The 25343-nt window shown below is 34.8% G+C and overlaps 1 protein-coding gene and 1 long non-coding RNA gene across 2 annotated transcripts; both read left to right on the top strand.

Annotated features, from left to right (window-relative positions):
- The first annotated feature begins 229 nt into the window (after positions 1 to 229).
- Positions 230 to 18681, top strand: LOC128554087 (uncharacterized). Its single transcript, XM_053535316.1, has 8 exons — positions 230 to 455; positions 1077 to 1198; positions 1760 to 1876; positions 2275 to 2376; positions 2995 to 3091; positions 4553 to 4755; positions 8808 to 8879; positions 9431 to 18681. The coding sequence occupies exons 1-8, from the start codon at positions 297 to 299 to the stop codon at positions 9693 to 9695; spliced, it is 1137 nt and encodes a 378-aa protein (XP_053391291.1). The 5' UTR covers positions 230 to 296; the 3' UTR covers positions 9696 to 18681.
- A 151-nt stretch (positions 18682 to 18832) lies between these two features.
- LOC128554086 (uncharacterized) lies at positions 18833 to 24541 on the top strand. Its single transcript, XR_008369517.1, has 2 exons — positions 18833 to 20304; positions 24106 to 24541. It is a non-coding gene; the product is annotated as an uncharacterized LOC128554086 (long non-coding RNA).
- Positions 24542 to 25343: the final 802 nt, after the last annotated feature.

Raw genomic sequence — 25343 nt, 5'->3', positions numbered from 1 at the left:
GCATCTAGGGGTATTAATCACCTTTAGAGATAGCTCTAGTTTGGCTTTAATTTTTGTGCAACAGGTAATTATGAAATCCATGAAAAAAAACTACCTTACGAATAATGATTTCCTGATATTCCTGTTCATTTTATGTTACTCTGAAAAGTAACCTCAATCTGTATAACTAGTGTGTCTTATATTTATCATTCTGCATCTAATAATAATGTTGGATTTTTTTCAGACACGAACTATACCACGAACTTGGACATTTAGTGGATTATCATACTTTCTTAGAGAGAAATTGTGACAGTATTATGAAATGGAAAGACAATTTTCTCCGAACATTCAAAAGAGAGTTAACAATGATGGGAGTGCTTGTAAAAAATTCTGACACTCAGTTGAATAATGTTGTTGCTGACCTTCAAAGGTTTCACGAGCGAAGTGAAATGGGTATCGTAGAATTATCATCACAGGTATAGCAGGATATTATACTATTGCCTTAGGTAGTGGTCCAGAGTTTAAAGTCATATGAAGGGAAATATTTTGTGACAACTTGACTATGGCTTGAAGTTGTTCTTTAAACCGCCTCTTTAGCCTAGTGGTAGAGCGTCCGCTTCGAGTGCGGGAGGTCGTGGGTTCGATGCCCGACCGTGTCATACCAAAGACGTGAAAAATGGTACCAGTAGCTCCCTTGCTTGGCGCTCAGCATTAAAAAGGGAAACTGGCCTCTTCTCTCATACCCTCATGGCGATGGATTCTTTCAGGAATGAGGTGTTGAGAGTGATTTATATAAGTTGTAGAACTTTCTTCACAATCAACCTAAAATAAATTATATATAAACTAAGTTGTTCTTCCTCCACCTCTGATTCATGTGAAGAAGCTACCATGTTAGTAGTATAGATCCTAATACAGGAATAGAAATATAGTTCATTTTACAGTTCAATAACTGTAAAAAGTGAAAAGAATTTCAATGGTTGGGGACACGGTAACATGCTAATACATAACAGAAGTATCATTAAAAGTTTGAACACAATCATGAAAATATTTATTTCTGATTTGGTTGCTGTAATTCTATTCTGTACTTTCCTTTACAGATAAATGCTCTTAGAAATGAAGTTGAGTTACATTTAATGGACCTCAAGGACCAGGAATTACAGAAGAAGGTGCTAAAGAAACAGTGGAATGACAGTGTAGGCTGTATAACAGATGATAGATGGTAGGTAACCATAGTATATTGATCAAAACTCGGTGACTACAGTACTGTTCAGGAGTCTACATGGCGGAATAGTGAAGGTCTCTGGCTTAGAATCGCTGCGAGTTTTAAACCTGGCTTGGAGTGTAAAATTCTTTCATGCAGGAAAGCCATCCAGCTGGCTTTCGAAAGTTGTGGTTCTACCCAGGTGCTTTTCCGAGCTTGAAATAATGCCTGGAGGGGTGCCTAGGGTCTTCCTCCACTGTTGAAAGCTTGAAAGGGGGGCATTTTGTGTTCTACGAGCTCTTGTTAAATTAAGAACTAACAGCAGTTTTCAGTGTAGCACTAAGCCAATATTAGTTGACAAGCATGATTTTCCCAGTAGTAAAATAACTATTTTTGATTGAATTTGATAATTGTATTACTGTGTTTGATAAGTCCCAGATAATAAGAAAAAGTTCACCCCCCCCCCCCCCCCACAACCCCTTTTATGAATGAATTCTACACCAATATCAAGTGGTGACAGGCAAGTGGTGAAAAGTCATTTTTGTGTGTTTTTAAAGTTTTAGTGTTTGATAATTTCAGTGTGGCGAAAGTTCAAGTGGTATTGGAACAGATATTAAAAACAAAAGCACAGTTTTCAGAAGACAGGAAACGTCCAAGCCTCACATTTAATGAAGAACAAATTCATAAATATGAAAAGTAAGTAGTTGCTTTGTTTGAAAGTGAAAGAAAAATATTTTGAAATGTGTATTGACAAATGTTTTGAATAACTTCAAGATTGTTTATGAGATTTTTTTCTTGTAAAAGTTGTGCTTACAGCCTTTTAAAGGTGAAATTTAAATGTATTAACATGTATGTATTGGAAGTTAGTGGCTGTTTAATTTTGACAGCAAATCCTGTTTTTCTACTGTTATGTTGACTAAGTCCACTGTTGAGCCCTCTTTTATGATTTTTATTATTATTAGAGATGGGAAACACTGGATCAGTAACAACAATTTCAATGCACACAAGACCAAATTAAAGCATACATGCAGAGTGTTTTCATCCAAAATGTCTATTTCGTCAGGCCTTAATTTTTATTGTATTCTATATTTCAGAAACAGATTAAGTGAGAATTGTACAAAGATCAAGTCACTGTTCTTTGATCACTGTCTCAGTGGAGCTAAAGACCAGTTTACCCGCTATCATTCCTGGTTCAGGTACAACCTTTTGTGTTTTGTGCTACTTAGAAAATAAGTCTTTCAGCTGGACTTTATTTTTGTGCTGTATAATGCCTAACTTTTAAAGATATCCAGTGTCCATCTTTCACTATTATTTTATGTTAAAGATTTTTTTGCAACTGTAGAAAATCCTTATCAGATGTTTTTATATTTACTAAATATATAAACTAAATGGGTATGTGGAGCTACATCTATAATTAAATGTGATGCAGTTACAGTCACTTTTTAAAAATAAACTTTCCAGCATTTCAGAGGTAGTACACATTTATACTATATTTAGCAATACATAAATTAAGTGTGTACTTGTTAAACCTTATGCATAGTACTGTTATTACACATAAATTTTTGTTTATGAAATTTGTATATGGAAATTGTTCATATGGTACTTTCAGTTCTAGTATACCTTTAAATAAATATAAGTTAACACTTCAGTCACCATGCTGAAGTATTGATAAAAAGAGATTAAATGGATTGTGCTGTTTGTTACAAAGAGAACATATACATTTTGGTTATTGAAGTTAAATGTATTGGACTTTGATTTGGAAAGCATTTCGATGTAAAATCTGCAGGTGTGTGGACTTGATTTTTTTTTTTCAGAATGGGTTGGGATGTGAGAAGAAGATGTGAAATATTAGAGAAAAAATTACTGAATCTTGCAGATCGATCCGAGGGTTTTGTTGATAAACTAAATGCGGTAATATATTTTGTGCAAATTGAACTTTCATAATTATAATACATATACAGTCGACATTGTATTAAGAGACCGCCCAAGGGACTGCTAAAAAGTGGTCTCTTAATGGAATGGTTTCTTAATGAATTTCAGTTAGGTGAAGAGAAAAGTTATTTTTAACTGTTAATGTAACTGTATTTATTATGAACATATATATATATATATTTCACAAACTGTGAACATTATAGCTGGATTGTTCTTCAGTTTGACTGTTACAAAGGTTAATTGCATTCAGGCAGGTGCAAAACTTTCTCGCTAATTACACAGGTGAAGAAATGCTCGGCGGGAATTTGGTACCCAGTTGCTTAATAGATACTTTAGTCGAACATTTTACCTGTTGGGACTACATTAATGTGGTCGCTAGTCGTTTAATAAAAAAGCAGTTAAATGGAATGAATTTATGTACTGACAATGCTCGGGAGGGATTTTGACCGGTCGTTTAATAAAAAAATCGCTTGATAGAGGCGGTCGCAAGTACTGTCGACTGTATATGTTGGATTATGTATATTACTATTAAAATGGGCTGAAAAATTCTCCATTAATTCATGTTATGCATAAAATCCCAGCTTCGACAGATATCAAGTTACTTGAAAATTTGGGAGATATTTTATTGTTGTGGAATAGGCAACGTATTGTATATAAAATGAACAAAATAAGTAACTTCTGTTGTGTTTAAGTGCAGATATATGTACATTGTATATGAAAACAAGGGTTAAATTATTTTTAAATGTATTGCACGAATATTTCAATGTGAATTTGTGCGGACTACCTTTGCGCAGTCAATTGCGTACAGTTTGGTCAGATATTCAGTTGTTATGTGTACCAGTGTTAGCAGCAGTGGCAGTGGCAGCTTGGAAACGATTGCGTAGGTGGGTGTTAATGATATGAGGGGTGGACATCTACTACATGGTAAATCTTCCGTAAGACCTGTTGCTTGAAAAAGCACCCTGAAGTTTCGAATAGCATGGCTAGAACTGCCAACAAATCTAGCAGCCTCATTCATCGACATGCCAGCATTAAGCATGCCAATGGCACATTCACGTAAATTTGGTGGAATTCTTGACATACCAAAAAGAAAGAAAGCTGAATAAATTTCAATATTTTTCAACAGTCATGTAATGCCGAGCATTCTTATGTCTGAACATAATGCATTTACCATGTGCAATGTCTGTAAAAGTGCTCTTATTTCATATAATGATGTAATTTAAGTTATGGAGTGTTGTGACTTTTGGAATATTCTGCCATTTTGTTCAGTAAATTGAAATTGGAGTGCAATAGCTGTGTATATTATATCTAAGTCATTCAGTTGGGATATATTGCTTATGTTTATTTGTTATGCACACATAATATGTTAAATAAAATTTGTATTCTGTATCTCTTCATTGTATATATTGTATTTTATGCTATATTTTGTATTTTTATCAGCTTTGTCTACAATACAATGATGAAGTAGAGCTGAAAGTTCAGAAAGTACAAGAGACAATGAGAGATCGTGAGTTTATCTCACTGACACCAAGTATGGCGAAACAAGGTGCCGCTGGCAGTATGACGGAGAGCATGTCTAGCAGTGCTTCTAGAGAAGAAAATAAAAGAAAACGACCACACCTTATAAAAGACTTACTGACAAGGTTTATCATCTTATTCTAAGAATTTTAGCACAAAACAAACATTGAGTCGTCCGTTGAGGGACATACCTTCAGATCAGCATCAAAATTTTTAAACCTGATAGTAATTTGTGCTATGTATCAAAAATGATAAAACCAGATATTCATTTTAATGTGTATGATACAAACACAATTAAATTTCGTTTTTCTTTTTTTTTTTTTTTTTTTCATTTTCAATAGTGTGATGAGTTTGCTACATATTTTATTGAATGAGAAGTTTCATTCATAATAAAATGTTCCAAAAAATGCACAAAATAACTTTAAAATGTATTTAGTTGCAATTACTAAAAAACACCTTGTCTAAATTTTGAACAGTTAACATAAATCTGGAGGCAATCATCTTTAAAAAAAACTGCTTTTATGTCAGACTTTAGAATTGACTGATTGAACCTATGGACTGTCAAGTTGTTTGTAGAATGCCTTATATGTAGCTAAAAATTGTGATCTAATGGTCAAAGTGGTGGCTGCTCAGTTGTATTAGCTCATAGGCCAAAATGTTCTATTTGGCCTCTTCAGAGAGGTCTCATTTATGCTTTGATTTGATACACACTTGCACAGAATGTTTATCTTGATGACCTCTAGGCAAAGTTCACAACTCATATGGGGTCACAAACTAGGTCACCAGGTCAAATCAAAGGTAAAGCTTGTAAACACCCTAGAGGCCACATTTATGATTCTATCAGACTATCTTCATGATGTTTATCTTGATGATTCCTAGGCCAAATTCGAAACTGGGTCATGTGGGGTCAAAAACTAGGCCACCATTCAAATCAAAATAAAAGCTTGTAAACACTTGGTGCCATATTTATGACCCTATCTTCATCAAACTTGGTCAGAATGTTTATCTTGATGATTCCTAGGCCAAGTTTGAAACTAGATCATGTGGGGTCAAAAACTAGGCCACCCGTTCAAATCAAAGTAAAAGTTTGTTTTCACTCTAGATGCCATGTTTATGACTCTATCTTCAAGAAACTTGATCAGAATGTTTATCTTGATGATTCCAAGGCCAGGTTTACCAGGTGAGCGATATAGGGTCATCATGACCCTCTTGTTTATGTGTTTAGACAAACCACCCATGACCACAGTACTTACTTGTCCCAGGAAGACGACCTGAGGAAAGTGATTCAGGGCCTTCATGGCTGATTGGTTAAGGTTGCTGACTTAGAATGACTTGCTCCTCACCAATGTAGTTTCAAGCCTCACTCGTGGTGTTGAATTCTTCATGTGATGAATCCATTCTGCTGGCTTACAGGAGGTCAGTGGTTTTACTCAGGTGCCCATCCATGAAGAAATGATGCATGGAGGGGCATCTGGGGTCTTCCACCACCATCAAAGCTGGAAAGTACCCATATGACCTATAATTGTGTCAATGTGATGTTAAAGCCAACAAAAACAAAACAAAGTGATTCAGGAAGTGTCAGTTTTTAGCTCACCTGAGCCAAAGGCTCATGGTGAGCTTTTGTGACTGCTCAATGTCGTTGTCCATCATGGGTCATGCGGCGTGCGGCCGTCAACAATTCCTAAAAAATGTTCTTGAAAACCACTGGGCAGAATTACACCAAACTTCACAGGAATGATCCTTGGGTGGCCCCCTTTCAAAATTATTCAAAGAATTGAATGCCATGCAACCGAAAGGAAAAACTTTAAAAATCTTCCTGTCCAAAACCACAAGAGCCTTGATATTTGGCATGTTATATCATCTTATGTCCTCTATGAAGATTGTTCAAATTGTGCACCTGGGGTGAAAAGAGGCCCCTTCCCGGGGGTCACAAGTTTTACATAGACTTATATAGGAAAAATCTTTAAAAATCTTCTTGTCAAAAATCAGAAGACCTAGGCCTTTGGTATTTGGTTTGTAGCATTGCCTTGTGGTTTTCTACCAAAATTATTCAAATTATAACCCTGGGGTGAAAAGAGGCCCTGCCCCGGGGGTCTCAAGTTTACATAGACATAAAGGAAAAAAAAATAAATATCTTCTTGCCTTAAACTGCAAGGCCTAGGCTTGTGATATTTGGTATGTTGCATTGCCTTGTGGTCCTCTACCAAAATTGTTCAAATTATGCCCCTGGGGGAAAAAGAGGCCCAGCCCTGGGGGTCCCAAATTTAACATAGACTTATATAAGGAGAAAAAAATCTTCTTGTTTGAAAGTTCAAGGCCTAGGCCTTTGATATTTGATATGAAGCATTGCCTAGTGGATTTCTAACAAGATTGTTCGAAATATGCCCCTGGGGTGAAAAGAGGTCCCGCCCTGGGGGTCACTTGTTATATGAGTTATATAGGAATAAATACTTAAAAACTTATCAGATTATATTTCCTAGACTGTTTAATTATAATTACCTGATGACCACAAGCGATTAGGGGTGGCTTGACTGACCTTGACCTACTGACCTACTTTCTCGTTTTTAGCTCACCTGAGCACAAAGTGCTCAAAGGTGAGCTTTTGTGATCTCCCTGTGTCCGTCATCAACAATTTGACTGTTAACACTCTAGAAGTCACATTTTTGGCCCAATCTTAATGCAACTATGTCAGAATGTTACCCTCAATAAAATCTTGGACGAGTTCGATATTGGATCATCTTGGGTAAAAAACTAGGTCATCAGGTCAAATCAAAGGAAAAGCTTGTTAACACTCTAGAAGTCACATTTTTGGCCCAATCTTAATGCAACTATGTCAGAATGTTACCCTTAACTAAATCTTGGACGAGTTCGATATTGAGTCATCTGGGGTCAAAAACTAGGTCACTAGGTCAAATCAGAGGAAAAGCTTGTTAAAACTTTAGAGGTCACAATTTTGGCCCAATCTTAATGAAACTTGATCAGAGTGTTATCCTCAATAAAGTCTTGGACGAGTTTGATATTGGGTCATCTGGGGTCAAAAACTAGGTCACCAAGTCAAATCAAAGGAAAAGCTTGTTAACACTGTAGAGGCCGCATTTATGACTGTATCTTCATGAAACTTGGTCAGAATGTTAATATTGATGAGTTTAAGGTCCAGTTTGAATCTGGGTCATATAGGATCAAAAACTAGGTCACCGGTCAAATCAAAGGAAAAGCTTGTTTACACTGTAGGGGCCACATTTATGACCATATCTTAATGGAACTTGGTCAAATGTTAATCTTGATGATCAATAGCTCAAGTTCAAATCTGGGTTAGGTGGGGTCAAAAACTAGGTCACCAGGTCAAATCAAAGGAAAAGCTTGTTAACACTCTAGAGGCCATATTTATGACTGTATCTTCATGAAACTTTGTCAGAATGTTAAACTTGATGATCTTTAGGACAAGTTCTAATCTGGGTCATGTCAGGTCAAAAACTAGGTCACTAGGTCAAATCAAAGGAAACGCTAGTTAACACTTGAGGCCACATTTATGACCATATCTTAATGAAACTTGGTCAGAATGTTAATCTTGATGATCTTTAGGTCAAGTTTAAATCTGGGTCAGGCGGGGTCAAAAACTAGGTCACTAGGTCAAATTAAAGGAAAAGTTTGTTAACACTCTAGAGGCCACATTTATGATGTATCTTCATGAAACTTAGTCAGAATGTTAAACTTGATGATCTTTAGGTCAAGTTCAAATCTGGGTCATGTGGGGTCAAAAACTAGGTCACGGGGTCGAATCAAAGGAATAGCTAGTTAACAGTTCATAGGCCACATTTATGACCATGTCTTAATGAAACTTGGTCAGAATGTTAATCTTGATGATCTTAAGGTCAATAGGTCAGGTGAGCGATACAGGGCCTTCATGGCCCTCTTGTTTAAGATACAGCCTTGAAATTTGGATGACATGTACAGTTTTGCACATCAATCTTAAAACTGACTTCCAGTGACCATGAATTTGACCTAATTTCTAATATTTAAGCATCAGTGTGCCATTTTAAACATGTGGCTCATATTACTCAGGTGAGCAATTCAGGGTCATCATGACCCTCTTGTTCTTCACAATTGAGCTAACAAAAAAGTACCTACTAACTTATAATATAAAATTCAAACAATGTCATATCCTTCTTTATTTAAGTTTGGAAGAATCCCAGAGGTATGTAGGTGACATGAAACATGGACTAGATGAAAATACCTTTTTACTTCAGAGGTAAGATTACTTGAATTCTTGAGGTGGAAGACAACAGCTTCTGTTTTAGTGTCCGATATAACATTATTATATAACTTTCAACTTCCCCATTTGTCAGAGGTGGAAAATTTTCAACTTAAGATTTTTTTCATTGTAAATACCGGTAACTTTCAACTTCCCTATGTGTCACAGGTGGAAAACTTACAGTTTCAGATTTCTTTCTCACTGTAAATAACTAACTTCCCCATGTATCAGAGGCGAAAAACATACAGCTTCAGATTTATTGCCCTCTGCTCATCAACCTTGTCTGCGGATGAGTCTGGCCAGAATGTTAATCTTGATGATCTTTAGGTCAAGTTCGAATCTGGGTCATGTGGGGACAGAAACTAGGTTATCAGGTCAAATCAAAGGAAAAGCTAGTTAACACACTAGAGGCCACATTTATGACCATATCTTAATGAAACTTGGTCAGAATGTTAATCTTGATAGTCTTTAGGTCAGGTTAGGGTTACAGGGCCTTCATGGCCCTCTTGTTTTCATGATAGGTAACTTACTATATTCTTCCTATGCAGTTTCAGCAAAGAACTTAGTTCCATGCCTGCTGACCCTAACCAGGATTTAAACTACAAGGGCCCAGAGACAAGACATAGTGGTATGCCTGCTGACCCAAACCAGGATTTAAACTTCAAGGGCCCAGAGACGAAACATAGTTGTATGCCTGCTGACTCTAACCAGGATTTAAACTACAAGGGCCCAGTGACGAGACTTAGTTACATGCCTGCTAACCCTAACCAGGATTTAAACTACAAGGGCCCAGTGACGAATCAGCATTTTTAGATGCCCCGCTGAGAACTGAATGCAAAATGTATATTTCTGTCTGGATGTCGTTAAAGTCTAGCATGTGCTTTCTGTTGTATACAAGGCACACGTGCTTACACACCTTTAAGAAATTACTAAATGCACACCAGCTCTATTCTCACTGGGCCGTGAATTGTGTTCAAAATACAATCCACTGCCAGAAGTGTTGTACTTACATGTATAATTCCTATGTTGTTTTCAAATTTAAGTGCACATACAATAATTTTGTTTATTTGCCTTTCAAATATAAAAGGATTTATTATATTGAATGTGTTTGTGTACAAGAAATTTATTGCAATCTGTGTAAATGTTGTTTATGCAAAACCTGTAGACATTGTATGCATTGTATTTGGATATGCTCGTTTGAAAAATATTTCAGCTGCTTTCATTGGAAACCACTCTATATAAAATGTAATCTTTCAAATAATTTTCATGGCATTAATGTTAAATATTCTTTCATCAAAATTATTGACTTTGTGGCTTTATGCCTCAGACACAAATATTTACATTCATATTTTTATTCAAAGAAATTTAAAACTATGCTGTTTCTTTCGAATTCTATTTCTGATTTAAAGTTTGTCACAAAATTTAGATTGCTTAAATCTGATTTCTGTAATTTTTTGGTTGTAAAAATATTTGATTTACATGAATATATAAATGTACTTTTCTCATATATAGATGTGTATTTCAATGAAAACAGTTTTGATACTTGGTTTGCTGTTGCCATGCAACTACGTATAATTTTATTTTTTATTTTTCAAAAAATTATATATTTATCGTCACATACTATAAAACTTTGTATTACAATATGAGTAATTATTTGCATTTATTTCTCTCAAAAAGCACATTTTCATGTTTAGATTTTTTAAAATTCTTTTGCATATATTTGACTTCATCATCATACAGCAGTTTACCAGTAGATTACTGGATAAAAAAAAGTAAAAATTAGTATTTTTAGCTCGACTATTCATAGAATAGTAGAGCTATTGGACTCGCCCATGCGTCCGCGTCTGCGTTGGCGTCCGCGTCCCAATTTGATTAAGGTTTTGTATGTAAGCTGGTATCTCAGTAACCACTTGTGGGAATGGATTGAAACTTCACACACTTATTCACTGTGATAAACTGACTTGCATTGCACAGGTTCCATAACTCTATTTTGCTTTTTTACAAAATTATGCCCCTTTTTTGACTTAGAAATTTTTGGTTAAGGATTTGTATGTAAGCTGGTAACTCAGTAACCACTTGTGGGAATGGATTGAAACTTCACACACTTATTCACTGTGATAAACTGACCTACATTGCACAGGTTCCATAACTCTATTTTGCTTTTTTACAAAATTATGCCCCTTTTTCGACTTAGAAATTTTTGGTTAAGGTTTTGTATGTAATTTTTGGTTAAGGTTTTGTATGTAAGCTGGTATCTCAGTACTTACAAATGGGAATGGATTGAAACTTCACATACTTGTTCACTGTCATGATCTGACATGCACTAAGCAAGTCCCATAACTCTACTCTTTTTTTCAAAATTATGCCCCTTTTTCGACTTAGCAGTTTTTGGTTAAATTTTTGTATGTAATCTGATATCTCAATATCCACTAATTGGAATGGATTGAAACTTCACACACTTGTTCACTGTCATGATCTAACATGCACTGTGAAGGTCCCATAACTCTTCTTTGCATTTTTACAAAATTATGCCCCTTTTTCGACTTAGCAGTTTTTGGTTAAGTTTTTGTAAGTAAGCTGGTATCTCAGTATCCACAAATTGGAAAGGATTGAAACTTAACACACTTAACACACTGACATGCAGTACAGAGGTACAATACCTCTACTTTGCATTTTACAAAATTATGCCCCTTTTTCAACTTCTGTATTCATTCAATTGACAAGGCTGTTGAATAGTCGAGCGTTGCTGTCCTCCGACAGCTCTTGTTAACTTAATTCTGCATATTCATCTTAATGTTGCTGTTAGAAGTATAGGTAAAGCAAAGTCATTTTATTGTTTCATTCTCAATGTCGTACCAAGTTTGGAAAGTATTAAATATCAATTTTTCATTCATTTAATATAAGTTGGATGGACACCCTGTAATCTTTAGACCAAGTTTTCTGTCTTGTATGCTTATGTACATTGATCAGATAAGTTCACATGGGTTTTTATGTTTGCCAATTTTCGCACACAATGTAAAATGCCAGTTAAAAATGTTACTGTATATGATTGTTAGCCACCGTTATCTTCCAGAATATAGCCAGCTACGAAACAATATTTAATAAGGGTCATGAATAATGCTATCAACTTGAATAACAGGACCTTGAAAAGTTACAAATCTACCCTATTAGTGATATTACAGGATAATTGGGGAGGGGGGCAGGGGAGAGAAGTTTGAATTTGTCACCTTGGTATGATCATACCTAACCAAACTTGCTTTCCATATGCATGGCTAATACTGATGTTGTGTACATGTTTATTGATTGGGTGTGTGCAAAGAGAACAAGTGATTTCATATTTCATTTGACATATTCAACATGTATATGTAAAAATTGCTTTTTTATGTAAATATGACATAACACTAAAAAGAAAACAAAAAAGCTTAAAAAAAAAAATATTATTGTTTGTTAAATGATTGTTATTCTGTTGTTTTTGTTTTTGTTTTTGTCAATGAATACAGTGTTTGTTGGAGGTTTGGAGTAAAGTAGAATGAAAGGTTGTGATGTTAAAACTAATGGAGCTCAGTGCAATATCGGTATAAATATATCATACACCATTCATTGTAGTATTCCATCTTAACTTATTGGGAATGGGATGGGATAAGCTTATTAGCCTGCAAATAACTGACTAGTGTTCTTATATCATATATATGACGGGAAAGTCTGCTTTGTGTATTGCTTTAAAGTGCCTTAATATCATAAATGGTGTACAGTTATGTGAATTGGTAGGTGGCTACTTTTGCGTTTGCATGAATAGCCTCGCATGCTTCCAAGTAAAAATGATATCTGCTGTACTTTTTGTATATAAACCTTTTGTTGTGGGTGTACATAATTATGAAAACATTTTAATCCTAGGCTTGTTATTAAAAAAGTACTATTTTTGATATTCCATTTTCAACTTTATGCAATATTTAATATTTCTATGCTCAGATAAATACTTTACCAAAGATTTTCTGTTTTCAGCTATTTTACTGCGTAATCCCATAATGATCAAGATGGTGATGTGAACTCCTGGTTCATTTCTCAACTGTCAGATGGTGTTATGATTCTCTAACATTTTTACTAGCTCTTATTGCCGTGCTAGTTGGTTTATTGTCAGATTTACTGAGTTCTAAAAGATGCACTTTGTGATGTAATTTCAACTTGTGTGCTTTGAGACTGACATGTTACGTCTAAGTTCTGCTTGTATATATTACATTGTATGTTGAAAACATGGGCTTATGAGACATATGCTTAACATGTATAATTATTGTATAGGTACATTAGTATTGAGTGTCGTCATATGACCTATAAATGTGTTGATGCAACGTTAAACCAAAAAAAATATATATATATAAAAAAATAAGGTGAAATGTCTTTCAAGTTGGTGTGCATTTAATAAATACATCCAGACAAGACAACATGATATTTTGCATTCAGTTCTCGGATAAATTCGACAAAAAGGAATTTGTCAAATGATAAGGGGCATTTAAAACTGGCAGCAGCTTTCACAATTTGAAAAAAAGGAGAACATCTAGAGATTGGTGAAAAGAGATCTTTTAGAGATTGGAGACCAAAAGGAGAGAAAGGAGTCTTAAGATCAGCTTATAAAAAAGAGTTTTGGAGATAACTACATCAAATACGATATGTGTGAATAAGAATGACTAGTATTATAAGGAGTGATGGTTGACTATATTGCGTTACCACTAGAAACTACTTATTCACTAGAGAGTTGCTGACTATATTAAAGTGTATTAGGAGTATCATAGGATACAAAACAACTATATAATTCAATGAAATGTAGTGATAATCAAAACAGAATTATTAGTGCATCAACAAGGAGTGTGAAAACTGGATAAAGGGGTGAAATTAAATCAGTTTGATGTGACACCAAAACTGAGCATGTATTGGTTGCTTCTGCAAACATTTGAAGAAAAAATATATAAATATCTATACAGTAATATTACACTGATGCTTTAAAATCAAGTCAGTCTCTGTTGGGTGATTTGTGATAGCCGAGTTCAAGTAAATAGAGGTGCACAATAAAATGACAAATTGCATACAACAGTTATTTGAAATGTACATAATGTACACATTCAGCACTATGGAATGAGATGGAAGTGGTTGTTATCCTTGTGCATTTTGTGTTCTGTTTGTTTAACTGATGACTGCACCAGTAACGTAACTGTTATATATGTGTTTTATCACATTTACCCAGTTGTATCAAATATCTTAAATAACAAGGGAAATTCATCTAGATGTTACCACATACTAACATATAATTATCAATTTGTCTTTCACTTTCAGAATCAGGAAAATCTCTGTATTAATGTGATACCAACATTTTATTGTGATCTTATCATAACTTACCAGATTCATACCACTTATACCAATTCACACCATTTAATATTATATAGCACAAGATATATAACATGGTTATTGTATATACATGCATTATTATTCGTTTCATCTATATAATTACACCAGTAGACAGTTTTTATTGTAGAATTAAAGGATTATTTTTTTTTACAGTTTTGCACTTCATGCATATGATGCTTTAAATCAACCCCTTAACATTACTATGATTAATGTTTTAATAATTACATATGTGTTGATGATTTTGTCACATTTTTGACAAAAGGATATTAATGGAGTTTGATTTTTTAAACAAGTGTGTCAAACCAGAATTAAACCATGTCCTTGCTTTCTAACTGATAGCTGTAAATTAAAAATTTTAATATGCTTGTCTCTGTTAAAACACACTTACGCTAGAATGACGTCACGTTAATATGCGGTAACGTCCTGTTTTTGTTGCGACCAAGAAAGAGCGCTACTATATTTTATCTACTGTTTTAGATTAAGGGCATATTAGAATCGAAATAATTTATAGCAAAACCGAGATTTAACACTATACACTCTGGTGATAATATGTTGTACAAATAATTTCACTCGGGCTGTGCCCTCGTAAAATTATTATGTCCGACGTTTAACCGCCCATCCTGCATAAGTAGTGTTAAACACTCTTTTGCTATAGATTATTTCTTAATTATATCGTCTTTAATTTTGAATTAACATATACCTGGTACATAAAAGATGAACTTGTAGGAAGTTTTCTACATTCTTATGACATCATTATCTTTGTTGTTTAAAAAAACATTCACATCTTTGCTTCAAAAAGAACATGCAACACTTTGCTATCAAAAAGAACATGCACAACTTTGCTATCAAAAAGAACATGCACAACTTTGCTATTAAAAAGCACATGCACAACTTTGCTGTCTAAAAGAACGTGCACAACTTTGCTGTCTAAAAGAACGTGCACAACTTTGCTGTCTAAATGAACGTGCACAACTTTGCTATCAAAAAGAATGTGCACAACTTTGCTATCAAAAAGAACATGCACAACTTTGCTATCTAAAAGAACATGCACAACTTTGCTATCAAAAAGAACATGCACATCTTTGCTATCAAAAAGAACATGCACAACTTTGTTATCAAAAAGAACATGCACAACTTTGCTATCAAAGGAACATTCACCTCTTTGCTGTTGAAAAAAAAAATGTGAATCTGTTACAAGGGAGAAAGAGAAATCCCTTGCAGAGGGGATGGGGAATGAATGAGAAATTTTACTTAACCTTTATTGGACACCAGAATTATCTTTGCTGTGGAATAAAAATGTAGATGAATCCCTAAACATGGGAGAAGAGGAGGGCATGGGAAATCCTCTTCACTTCTTTAAGCCCCTAAATGACTATAATCTTATGTAACCCTTAGCCTGCTGGCGGCAGATGATTCTGCCTTTGCGACCAGTGCAGACCAAGATCAGCCTGTCACATCCGTGCAGTCTGATCATGGTCTACACTGTTCGCTATTCAGTCAGTAAATTTTCAGTGAAAACCCCTTTGAGTAATAAGTGGTACTGTCCAAATTGAAAGATGGACCAGTCCATTATAGAAATATAGCAGGTTAAGGGTTAAAAAGAGATTAAACAATTATTCAAAAAAAAAATATGCAGTATTGCATTGGTTCAAAAAGAACTGCTTTTAATGAACTAACATAGTCATGGCGATAAGGAAGTAAACAAGAGAATTAATGGGACTGTCTGTTGTGTTGTTGACGTAAACTAGATACAAATATCTGAGATAACTTCCATCAAAAACAAGAAATAATACTTGTGTTTCATAACTCAAAATCTGCTCAGCGGCATTAAGGATATAAGTAGTTAATAGACCGGAAGACAACAGAGATAAGTAAAAAGTTGCAGTTTTTGTATAGCTGAAAGATCTGGAAAAGTCTACAGGTATAGACGTGAATATCATACGGATCATTCCATATGCATTTTGGTTTACACTCGTTCTATAAGATATTATTCAAACTTGTGGCGAGTTGTTTCAAAACTGTATAAATCTAGCAAAGAAAAACCTGAGATAACTTAGAAATTATTTGTTTTGGCATAAAATTTCGTGCTTTCGGCCAAAATGTCTGTTTCACGGGAACATGAATTCATAGATGTCCAAGTTAAGGAAAATAAATGTAAGTGAAAAGTGGATTTCATTCTGGTTAATGCTGATTTTATGGAACATACTGAGCTGTGAATTCCACAAAAAAAAAGTTCAACAAAAAGTAAACCCCCATAAACAATAGTGTTTTCATAGTACCCAGAAAGGAATTCAACTGCTTATGCAAAGAGGTGATATCATTTAATAATGCAAGTAAAGATGTTCACTTTAATATTTTCTAAAAGTTTTAGTTTGGTTTTAAACATTTCTTAATGTTATTAATATGTTGTTTTTTTTTTTCTTTCTTATTTTGTTTTGCTTTAATAGTTGGAGTGCCTTAATTGAAAGATAATCATATTATTGCTTTTTTACATTCCGAGATAATTTCTGGAAATAATTTGTTGCAGAAGTGTAAAAAAAACTTTATATAGATATGTTTTCTTTTACATTGTTTAGACAAAAAAGCCCCTAATTATTTCAAATACTACATGCAGACAAAATGTAGAGGGTTTTTTTTTTTCATTACCTGATGGTGTATCATTTCATTGCTATGCATATTAAACATAGAGACATAGAATAGAAATGGTATAAAGTTACTCATTTCAGGCAGTTAACACTTAATGAAATGAAGTATTAAGGTTCATACATTTTAGTTACAGCTCTTTCAGCACAAAATGAAACATTACATAAATAGGCTTGATTCATTGTTAATTCAGTGCACTAGGAAATTTGTATAATTCCAATGGCGTTTGATATCCTGACTGAAAAATTTGTACCATGGTATATTATGATATTTGTTCTGTAATGTAGTATGTACCAAGATTTTTATCAGATCTAAGTGTTCAAAACTTCATCTTACTTTAACAGAAATACAGGTTTTATATTAAAAATTTGCTATTCCAATGTTAGCTGGGAAAAAAATAGATCTGGCTCTGTGAGGACATTTGATTGGCTCAGTGTAGACAGTGTTTGATAGAATTGACGTAAACGCAGCAAATTATAACTTTTCAGTACTGGGTTAATACAACCTTACATTATATATTTAAGTATTTCTATGAAACAAAAGTAATTTCAAAAATATACAGTTGCACATGATTCACTTTATGGTACATATTACAATCAATCAACACCAGTGAATACTCCATCTCATTTTCATTACTTAATCAGAGTTTTTAGAGAGCTTTATTAAAATATTAACCAGGGAAACACAAATGGAAATGTTCATTTAAGGTATTAGAAGCCTAATAGTAGTGTTTATAAAATGGCATTTGCTTGGTATATTCTTAAAGCTGACCGTGTTTCATACTGTTTGCAATTTTTAAACAACTTTTACCGTGCCGTTTTTTATAAATTTTGTATAACTTATGGTATCTCCTTAAGCTCAAGTAGAGACAAATTTCAAAGTGATGGCCACTATCCAAAACGTTTGCAGAGAACTCATTTTACCATTAATTTTAATAAAAGAAACATCAAACTATTGGTAAACAGTTACAAAACACAAAATAAAAATGTCAGTATCATTTTTTCTAGGGTGCCTCAAGTAAACGGATTTAATGAGACAGAATTCTAACTTCAACATTGAAAAAATAAGGTCGAATCCTGTGTTTCTGTTTTGAATTTTGCTTACTTCATTCAAAAATAACCTTGGGGCAGATGTAAAACCTACCTAAATTTCTTCCACGATATGTAATCTAAAGAGTAAAAGCAAAATAGAGAACTTTTACTGCATGTAACTCAATATTTTTAAAGATGTTTAACTCTACCCCTTCTGTTTAAGTAGTAAATTCACATTGAACAGCAAGAAATCGCTTATCAAATTAATTTTTTTTCCATTTTTGTACAATAAATCAATTATAAGTCTTGAAAGAAGTAAAAACTTACTAGAAAAAAAGGAAAATAAGGGGAAAAAAAGTTGGTTCCAGTAGGGATTGAACCTACGCTCCCCTGAGAATTTCAGTAAAAGTAGGTTTATGGTAGGAATTGAATACTCTTCATAAAGGAGGTACTCTATTGCACTTCTAATACCTTAAGTATGTAAAGGTAGGACTTTCTTAATTATATATTTAATTCAACTATTTAATGCTAAACTTTTTTCACATTGTTGTATTCATGTTACTCGAACTTGCTTGTATTCTCATATGCATCATTTCATTTGTACTAAGTTGTTTGTTAAATCATCATAGGTATGTATTTACATTACAATGTACATTCATTTATCTTCTCATAATTGAAAAATGTGTGTATTTATGTGATTCTTTGGATTATATAAACATACATATAAATTTATTTGTCACTATTAAATGAAACGAAGGTTTCAGTGTAAAAAAATAGGGTTGACTCACACTGGTCACGGACTACTTTATCATGATCCACTTTGAAAAACAGTGTTTTTAGCTCATCTGATTTTTTGAAGAAAAAAATGGTGAGTTATTAGCTCACCTGTCACAAAGTGACAAGGTGAGCTTTTGTGATCGCGTGGCGTCCGTCGTCCGTGCGTCCGTCCGTGCGTAAACTTTTTGCTTGTGACCACTCTAGAGGTCACATTTTTCATGGGATCTTTATGAAAATTGGTCAGAATGTTCATCTTGATGATATCTAGGTCAAGTTCGAAACTGGGTCACGTGCGGTCAAAAACTAGGTCAGTAGATCTAAAAATAGAAAAACCTTGTGACCTCTCTAGAGGCCATATTTTTCATGAGATCTTCATGAAAATTGGTCAGAATGTTCATCTTGATGATATCTAGGTCAAGTTCGAAACTGGGTCACGTCGGGTCAAAAACTAGGTCAGTAGGTCTAAAACTAGAAAAAGCTTGTGACCTCTCTAGAGGCCATAATTTTCAATGGATCTTCATGAAAATTGGTCAGAATGTTCATCTTGATGATATCTAGGTCAGGTTCGAAACTGGGTCACGTGCGGTCAAAAACTAGGTCAGTAGATCTAAAAATAGAAAAACCTTGTGACCTCTCTAGAGGCCATATTTTTCATGAGATCTTCATGAAAATTGGTCAGATTGTTCATCTTGATGATATCTAGGTCAAGTTCGAAACTGGGTCACATGGGGTCAAAAACTAGGTCAGTAGGTCTAAAAATAGAAAAACCTTGTGACCTCTCTAGAGGCCATATTTCTCAATGGATCTTCATGAAAATTGGTCAGAATGTTCATCTTGATGATATCTAGGTCAAGTTTGAAACTGGGTCACGTGCGGTCAAAAACTAGGTCAGTAGATCTAAAAATAGAAAAACCTTGTGACCTCTCTAGAGGCCATATTTTTCAAGAGATCTTCATGAATATTGGTCAGAATGTTCATCTTGATGCTATCTAGGTCAAGTTCAAAACTGGGTCACGTGGGGTCAAAAACTAGGTCAGTAGGTCTAAAAATAGAAAAACCTTGGGACCTCTCTAGAGGCCATATTTCTCAATGGATCTTCATGAAAATTGGTCAGAGTGTTCATCTTGATGATATCTAGGTCAAGTTCGAAACTGGGTCACGTGGGGTCAAAAACTAGGTCAGTAGGTCTAAAAATAGAAAAACCTTGTGACCTCTCTAGAGGCCATATTTTTCAAGATATCTTCATGAGTGTTAGTGAGAATGTTCATCTTGATGATATCTAGGTCAAGTTCGAAACTGGGTCACGTGGGGTCAAAAACTAGGTCAGTAGGTCAAAAAATAGAAAAACCTTGTGACCTCTCTAGAGGCCATATTTCTTAATGGATCTTCATAAAAATTGGTCAGAATGTTCACCTTGATGATATCTAGATCAAATTTGAAACTGGGTCACGTGCGGTCAAAAACTAGGTCAGTAGGTCTGAAAATAGAAAACATTTTGTGACCTCTCTAGAGGCCATATTTTTCATGGGATCTTTATGAAAATTGGTCAGAATGTTCACCTTGATGATATCTAGGTCAGGTTCGAAACTGGGTCACGTGTGGTCAACAACTAGGTCAGTAGATCTAAATATTGAAAAACCTTGTGACCTCTTTAGAGGCCATATTTTTCAAGAGATCTTCATGAAAATTGGTCAGAATGTTCACCTTGATGATATCTAGGTCAAGTTTGAAACCAATTCACGTGCGGTCAAAAACACGGTCAGTAGTCTAAAAATAGAAAAACCTTTTGATGTCTCTAGAGGCCATATTTCTCAATGGATCTTCATGAAAATTAATGAGAATGATCAGCTTGATGATATCTAGGTCAAGTTCATAACTGGGTCATGTGCGGTCAAAAACTAGGTCAGTAGGTCGAAAAATAGAAAAACCTTGTGACGTCTCTAGAGGCCATATTTTTCACGAGATCTTCATGAAAATTGGTGAGAATGTTCACCTTGATGATATCTAGGTCAAGTTTAAAAGTTGTTCACGTGCCTTCAAAAACTAGGTCATTAGGTCAAATAATAGAAAAACCTTGTGACCTCTCTAGAGGTCATATTTTTCAATGGATCTTCATAAAAATTGGTCAGAATTTTTTATCTTGATGATATCTAGGTCACATATGCTCAAAAACTAGGTCACTATGTCAAATAATAGAAATAACGACGTCATACTCAGTTCAACACTGGGTCATGTGGGGATAGGTGAGCGATTCAGGACCATCATGGTCCTCTTGTTGTCATCACTTGATCGGCGTCGGCGTTACCTGGTTAAGTTTTTATGTTTAGGTCAGCTTTTCTCCTAAACTATCAAAGCTATTGCTTTGAAACTTGCAACACTTGTTCACCATCAAAAGCTGACTCTGTACAGCAAGAAACTTAACTCTATCCTGCTTTTTGCAAGAATTATGGCCCTTTCTGGACTTAGATAATGTCATAAAAACACACGGGTAGGACAATATTTCTATAATACAAAATGTATAAGGCTATATACATTAGGGATGGGAACGAATATTCGAATATGAAAATCAAATTCGAATATTCGTTAATTATTGTATTTTTTTTTTTTTTTAGCTCACCTGAGCACGAAGTGCTCAAGGTGAGCTTTTGTGATTGCCCTGTGTCCGTCGCCGTCCGTCCGTCATTAACAATTTGACTGTTAACTCTCTAGAGGTCACAATTTTGGCCTAATCTTAATGAAACTTGGTCAGAATGTTACCCTCATAAAAATCTTGGACGAGTTCGATATTGGGTCATCTGGGGTCAAAAACTAGGTCACCAGGTCAAATCAAAGGAAAAGCTTATTAACTAGAGGTCACAATTTTGACCCAGTCTTAATGAAACTTGGTCAGAATGTTACCCTTAATAAAATCTTGGATGAATTTGATATTGGGTCATCTGGGGTCAAAAACTAAGTCACTGGGTCAAATCAAAGGAAAAGCTTGTTAACACTCTTAGAGGTCACAATTTTGACCCAATCTTAATGAAACTTGGTCAGAATGTTAATCTTGATGATCTATAGGTCGTGTTCAAATCTGGGTCAGATGGGGTCAAAAACTAGGTCACTGGGTCAAATCAAAGGAAAAGCTTGTTAACATTCTAGAGGCCACATTTATGACTGTATCTTCATGAAACTTGGTCAGAATGTTAATCTTGATGATCTTTAGGTCAAGTTCGAATCTGGGTCATGTGGGGTCAAAAACTAGGTCACCTTTAGGTCAAGTTCGAATCTAGGTCATGTGGGGTCAAAAACTAGGTCACCAGGTCAAATCAAAGGAAAAGTTTGTTAACACTGTAGAGGCCACATTTATGACTGTATCTTCTTGAAACTTAGTCAGAATGTTAATCTTGATGATCTTTAGGTCAAGTTCGAATCTAAGTCATATGGGGTCAAAAACTAGGTCACCAGGTCAGATCAGATAACACTTTAGAGGCCACATTTATGACCATATCTTAATGAAACTATCTTGATGATCTTTAGGTTATTCAGGTGAGCGATACAGGGCCTTCATGGCCCTCTTGTTCAAAAAAAATATCATTGATTTTGGGCAATATAAGCATGCTAATTCTACAGAATGAAACTGTTTTTTCTGTTGTGTTTATTTATCGCGTATCAAAAGGTGTCCAGTTAACAAGAAAATAGCAATGCATAATTGGCAGGGGCCACCGTTACGGATTAACAGATTGCAACAGGAGTAAATGTGTCAGATGCATGTCAAAAATTGTCCAGTTAACAAGAAAATTGCAATGCATAACTAGCAGGGGTCATCGTTACGGATTAACAGTTTGCATTAGTCGTAAATTTGATACTTTTTTGAGTCGGCTAAAGGCTGAAAGCCTTTTGACGAGTCCTTGCTATCCAACGATTCTCTAAATGGACCGAATAACATGTGAAGGGATGTAGTTCCATTAGATTTCTCAAATTTCAAACAGTTCACTGCATGAATGAAGTTAAGTTGTGTCAATTCCCTTTGCTATGACCAATATACGATGTAATCTGTCATATTTATGAGTTGTAATTGTGCAATTCTCAAATGTAACTCATTAAGCATAAATGTGCATTTTAAGAATTGCGCAGGCTTACAAAGCTTGGGTAACATCCAGCGAAAGACAAAAAATAGTTCCAGCAGGGCTCCAGATAAGATGCGTATTAGCGTAAATTACGTATAGAAATAATGCAAATAGGCATGTCTAATAATTTCTAAGCGTATAAAAACGTATATAAAATTACAGAAACGCACACAATGCTTTTTTAAAAACAAAATCTGAATCGTCTGGATGCGTTAGGTAACATAGCTGATCAGCCTTAATTCTCCCACATTGAACGTAAACACGCATCATATGACTTCTATAAACTTTGCGTGGGTTGAATTTTGCAGTCAGTAAACGGATAAATTATCGGAAGAAGAAGCTCTTACTGGTTTGTTTAGTTACTACTGATATTAAAAATGATTTTAATTCTTATTTTTCAAGAAATAAACAAATCGGCGAAACATTAAATTGTATTTTCTTGTAGTTTTTGAAATCGAAAGTAGATCGTCTATGTTTGGCGAAACGAAACAACTTTTTTATGAAAAGATTTAAATAAGAGGTAATTTAACCGTAAACTTCAATGTCAGATACTGCCAATTGCTTCTAAATGTCTTCGTATCATCACAATTTGTAAAATATATTGTTCAAACTGGAGAAAAGTGTAATCGTATCCGGATATAATATTTTGGGTAAATATCGAGCTGTGTTATGAAATTTTAAGAAAAAAACTAAAAACAAACTGAAACTGGTAGACTATACTGTCAGTACATCAATCATTAGCCGACTCAGGCCATTCAGGCCTTTGATTTTATCTTTTTATTGGCGCCTGTTTTATGTAACAAGTTTTAGAATTTACCTTTTTTTCGAAAACAATACCAAACTTGTAGATATTGTCCATCGTTTTACAGTATTTTGTATGACATTTCAGACCGTCCACAGAATCGATTTTCAACCGCAATAAATTTTGAAGTTGTTTGTAATAAAATCAAGAAACAACATATGATTGATGCATAAGATGATGTTGAAGGAGGTTTAAGTCTGCCTTCGTTAAGTTTATTGGATTTTTACATGCTGATTGAAATATTTCAAAATGGCGCGGTAATACAACAGCGCGACACATGCTTAAATGGGGCAGCCTTCTATTTTTAGGTAACCTGTCACGAAGTGACAAGGTGAGCTTTTGTAATCGCGCAGCGTCCGTCGTCCGTCCGTGCGTAAACTTTTCCTTGTGACATCTCTAGAGGTCACAGTTTTCATGGGATCTTTATGAAAATGGGTCAGAATGTTGATCTTGGTAAATTCTAGGTCAAGTTTGAAACTGGGTCACGTGCGGCCAAAAAGTAGGTCAGTAGGTCTAAAAATAGAAAAACCTTGTGACCACTCTAGAGGCCATAATTTTCAATGGATCTTCATGAAAATTGGTCAGAATGTTCACCTTGATGATATCTAGGTCAAGTTCAAAACTGAGTCATGTGCGGCCAATAACTAGGTCAGTAGGTCAAATAATAGAAAAACTTTGTGACATCTCTAGAGGCCATATTTTTCACGGGATCTGTATGAAAGTTGGTCTGAATGTTCATGTTGATGATATCTAGGTCAAGTTCGAAACTGGGTCAACTGCGGTCAAAAACTAGGTCAGTAGGTCTAAAAATAGAAAAACCTTGTGACCTCTCTAGAGGCCGTACTTTTCAATGGATCTTCATGAAAATTGGTCAGAATGTTCAACTTGATGATATCTAGGTCAGTTTCGAAACTGGGTCATGTGCCATCAAAAACTAGGTCAGTTGGTCAAATAATAGAAAAACCTTGTGACCTCTCTAGAGGCCATATTTTTCATGGGATCTGTATGAAGGTTGGTCTGAATGTTCATCTTGATGATATCTATGTCAAATTCGAAACTGGGTTAACTGGAGTCAAAAATTAGGTCAGTAGGTCTAAAAATAGAAAAACCTTGTGACCTCTCTAGAGGCCGTACTTTTCAATGGATCTTCATGAAAATTGGTCAGAATGATCAACTTGATGATATCTAGGTCAGTTTCGAAACTGGGTCACGTGCCATTAAAAACTAGGTCAGTAGGTCAAATAATAGAAAAACCTTGTGACCTCGTTAGAGGCCATACTTTTCATGGGATCTGTATGAAAGTTGGTCTGAATGTTTATCTTGATAATATCTAGGTCAAATTCGAAACTGGGTTAACTGTAGTCAAAAACTAGATCAGTAGGTCTAAAAATAGAAAAACCTTGTGACCTCTCTGGAGGCCATATTTTTCAATGGATGTTCATAAAAATTAGTCAGAATGTTCACCTTGATGATATCTAGTTCAAGTTCGAAACTGGATCACGTGTAATCAAAAACTAGGTCAGTAGGTCAAATAATAGAAAAACCTTGTGACCTCTCTAGAGGCCATATTTATGTCTCCCCCAGGAGACATATTGTTTTTGCCCTGTCCGTCCGTCCGTCCGTACGTCACACTTCATTTCCAAGCAATAACTGGAGAACCATTTGACCTAGAACCTTCAAACTACATAGCGTTGTAGGGCTG

This window comes from Mercenaria mercenaria, unplaced genomic scaffold, assembly GCF_021730395.1.
Source record: "Mercenaria mercenaria strain notata unplaced genomic scaffold, MADL_Memer_1 contig_4705, whole genome shotgun sequence".
Taxonomy (NCBI): Eukaryota; Metazoa; Mollusca; class Bivalvia; order Venerida; family Veneridae; genus Mercenaria; species Mercenaria mercenaria.
The sequence above is the reverse complement of the archived record's forward strand: the minus strand, read 5'-3'. Positions and strand labels throughout refer to the sequence as shown.

Excerpts from the sequence above, each read along its gene's own strand:
- LOC128554087 (XM_053535316.1), top strand. The coding sequence starts at position 297 with ATGAAATGGAAAGACAATTTTCTCCGAACATTCAAAAGAGAGTTAACA. Across the intron at positions 4,756-8,807 it reads ATAAAAGACTTACTGACAAG|TTTGGAAGAATCCCAGAGGT; the intron begins GTTTATCATCTT and ends TCTTTATTTAAG. Across the intron at positions 8,880-9,430 it reads AATACCTTTTTACTTCAGAG|TTTCAGCAAAGAACTTAGTT; the intron begins GTAAGATTACTT and ends CTTCCTATGCAG.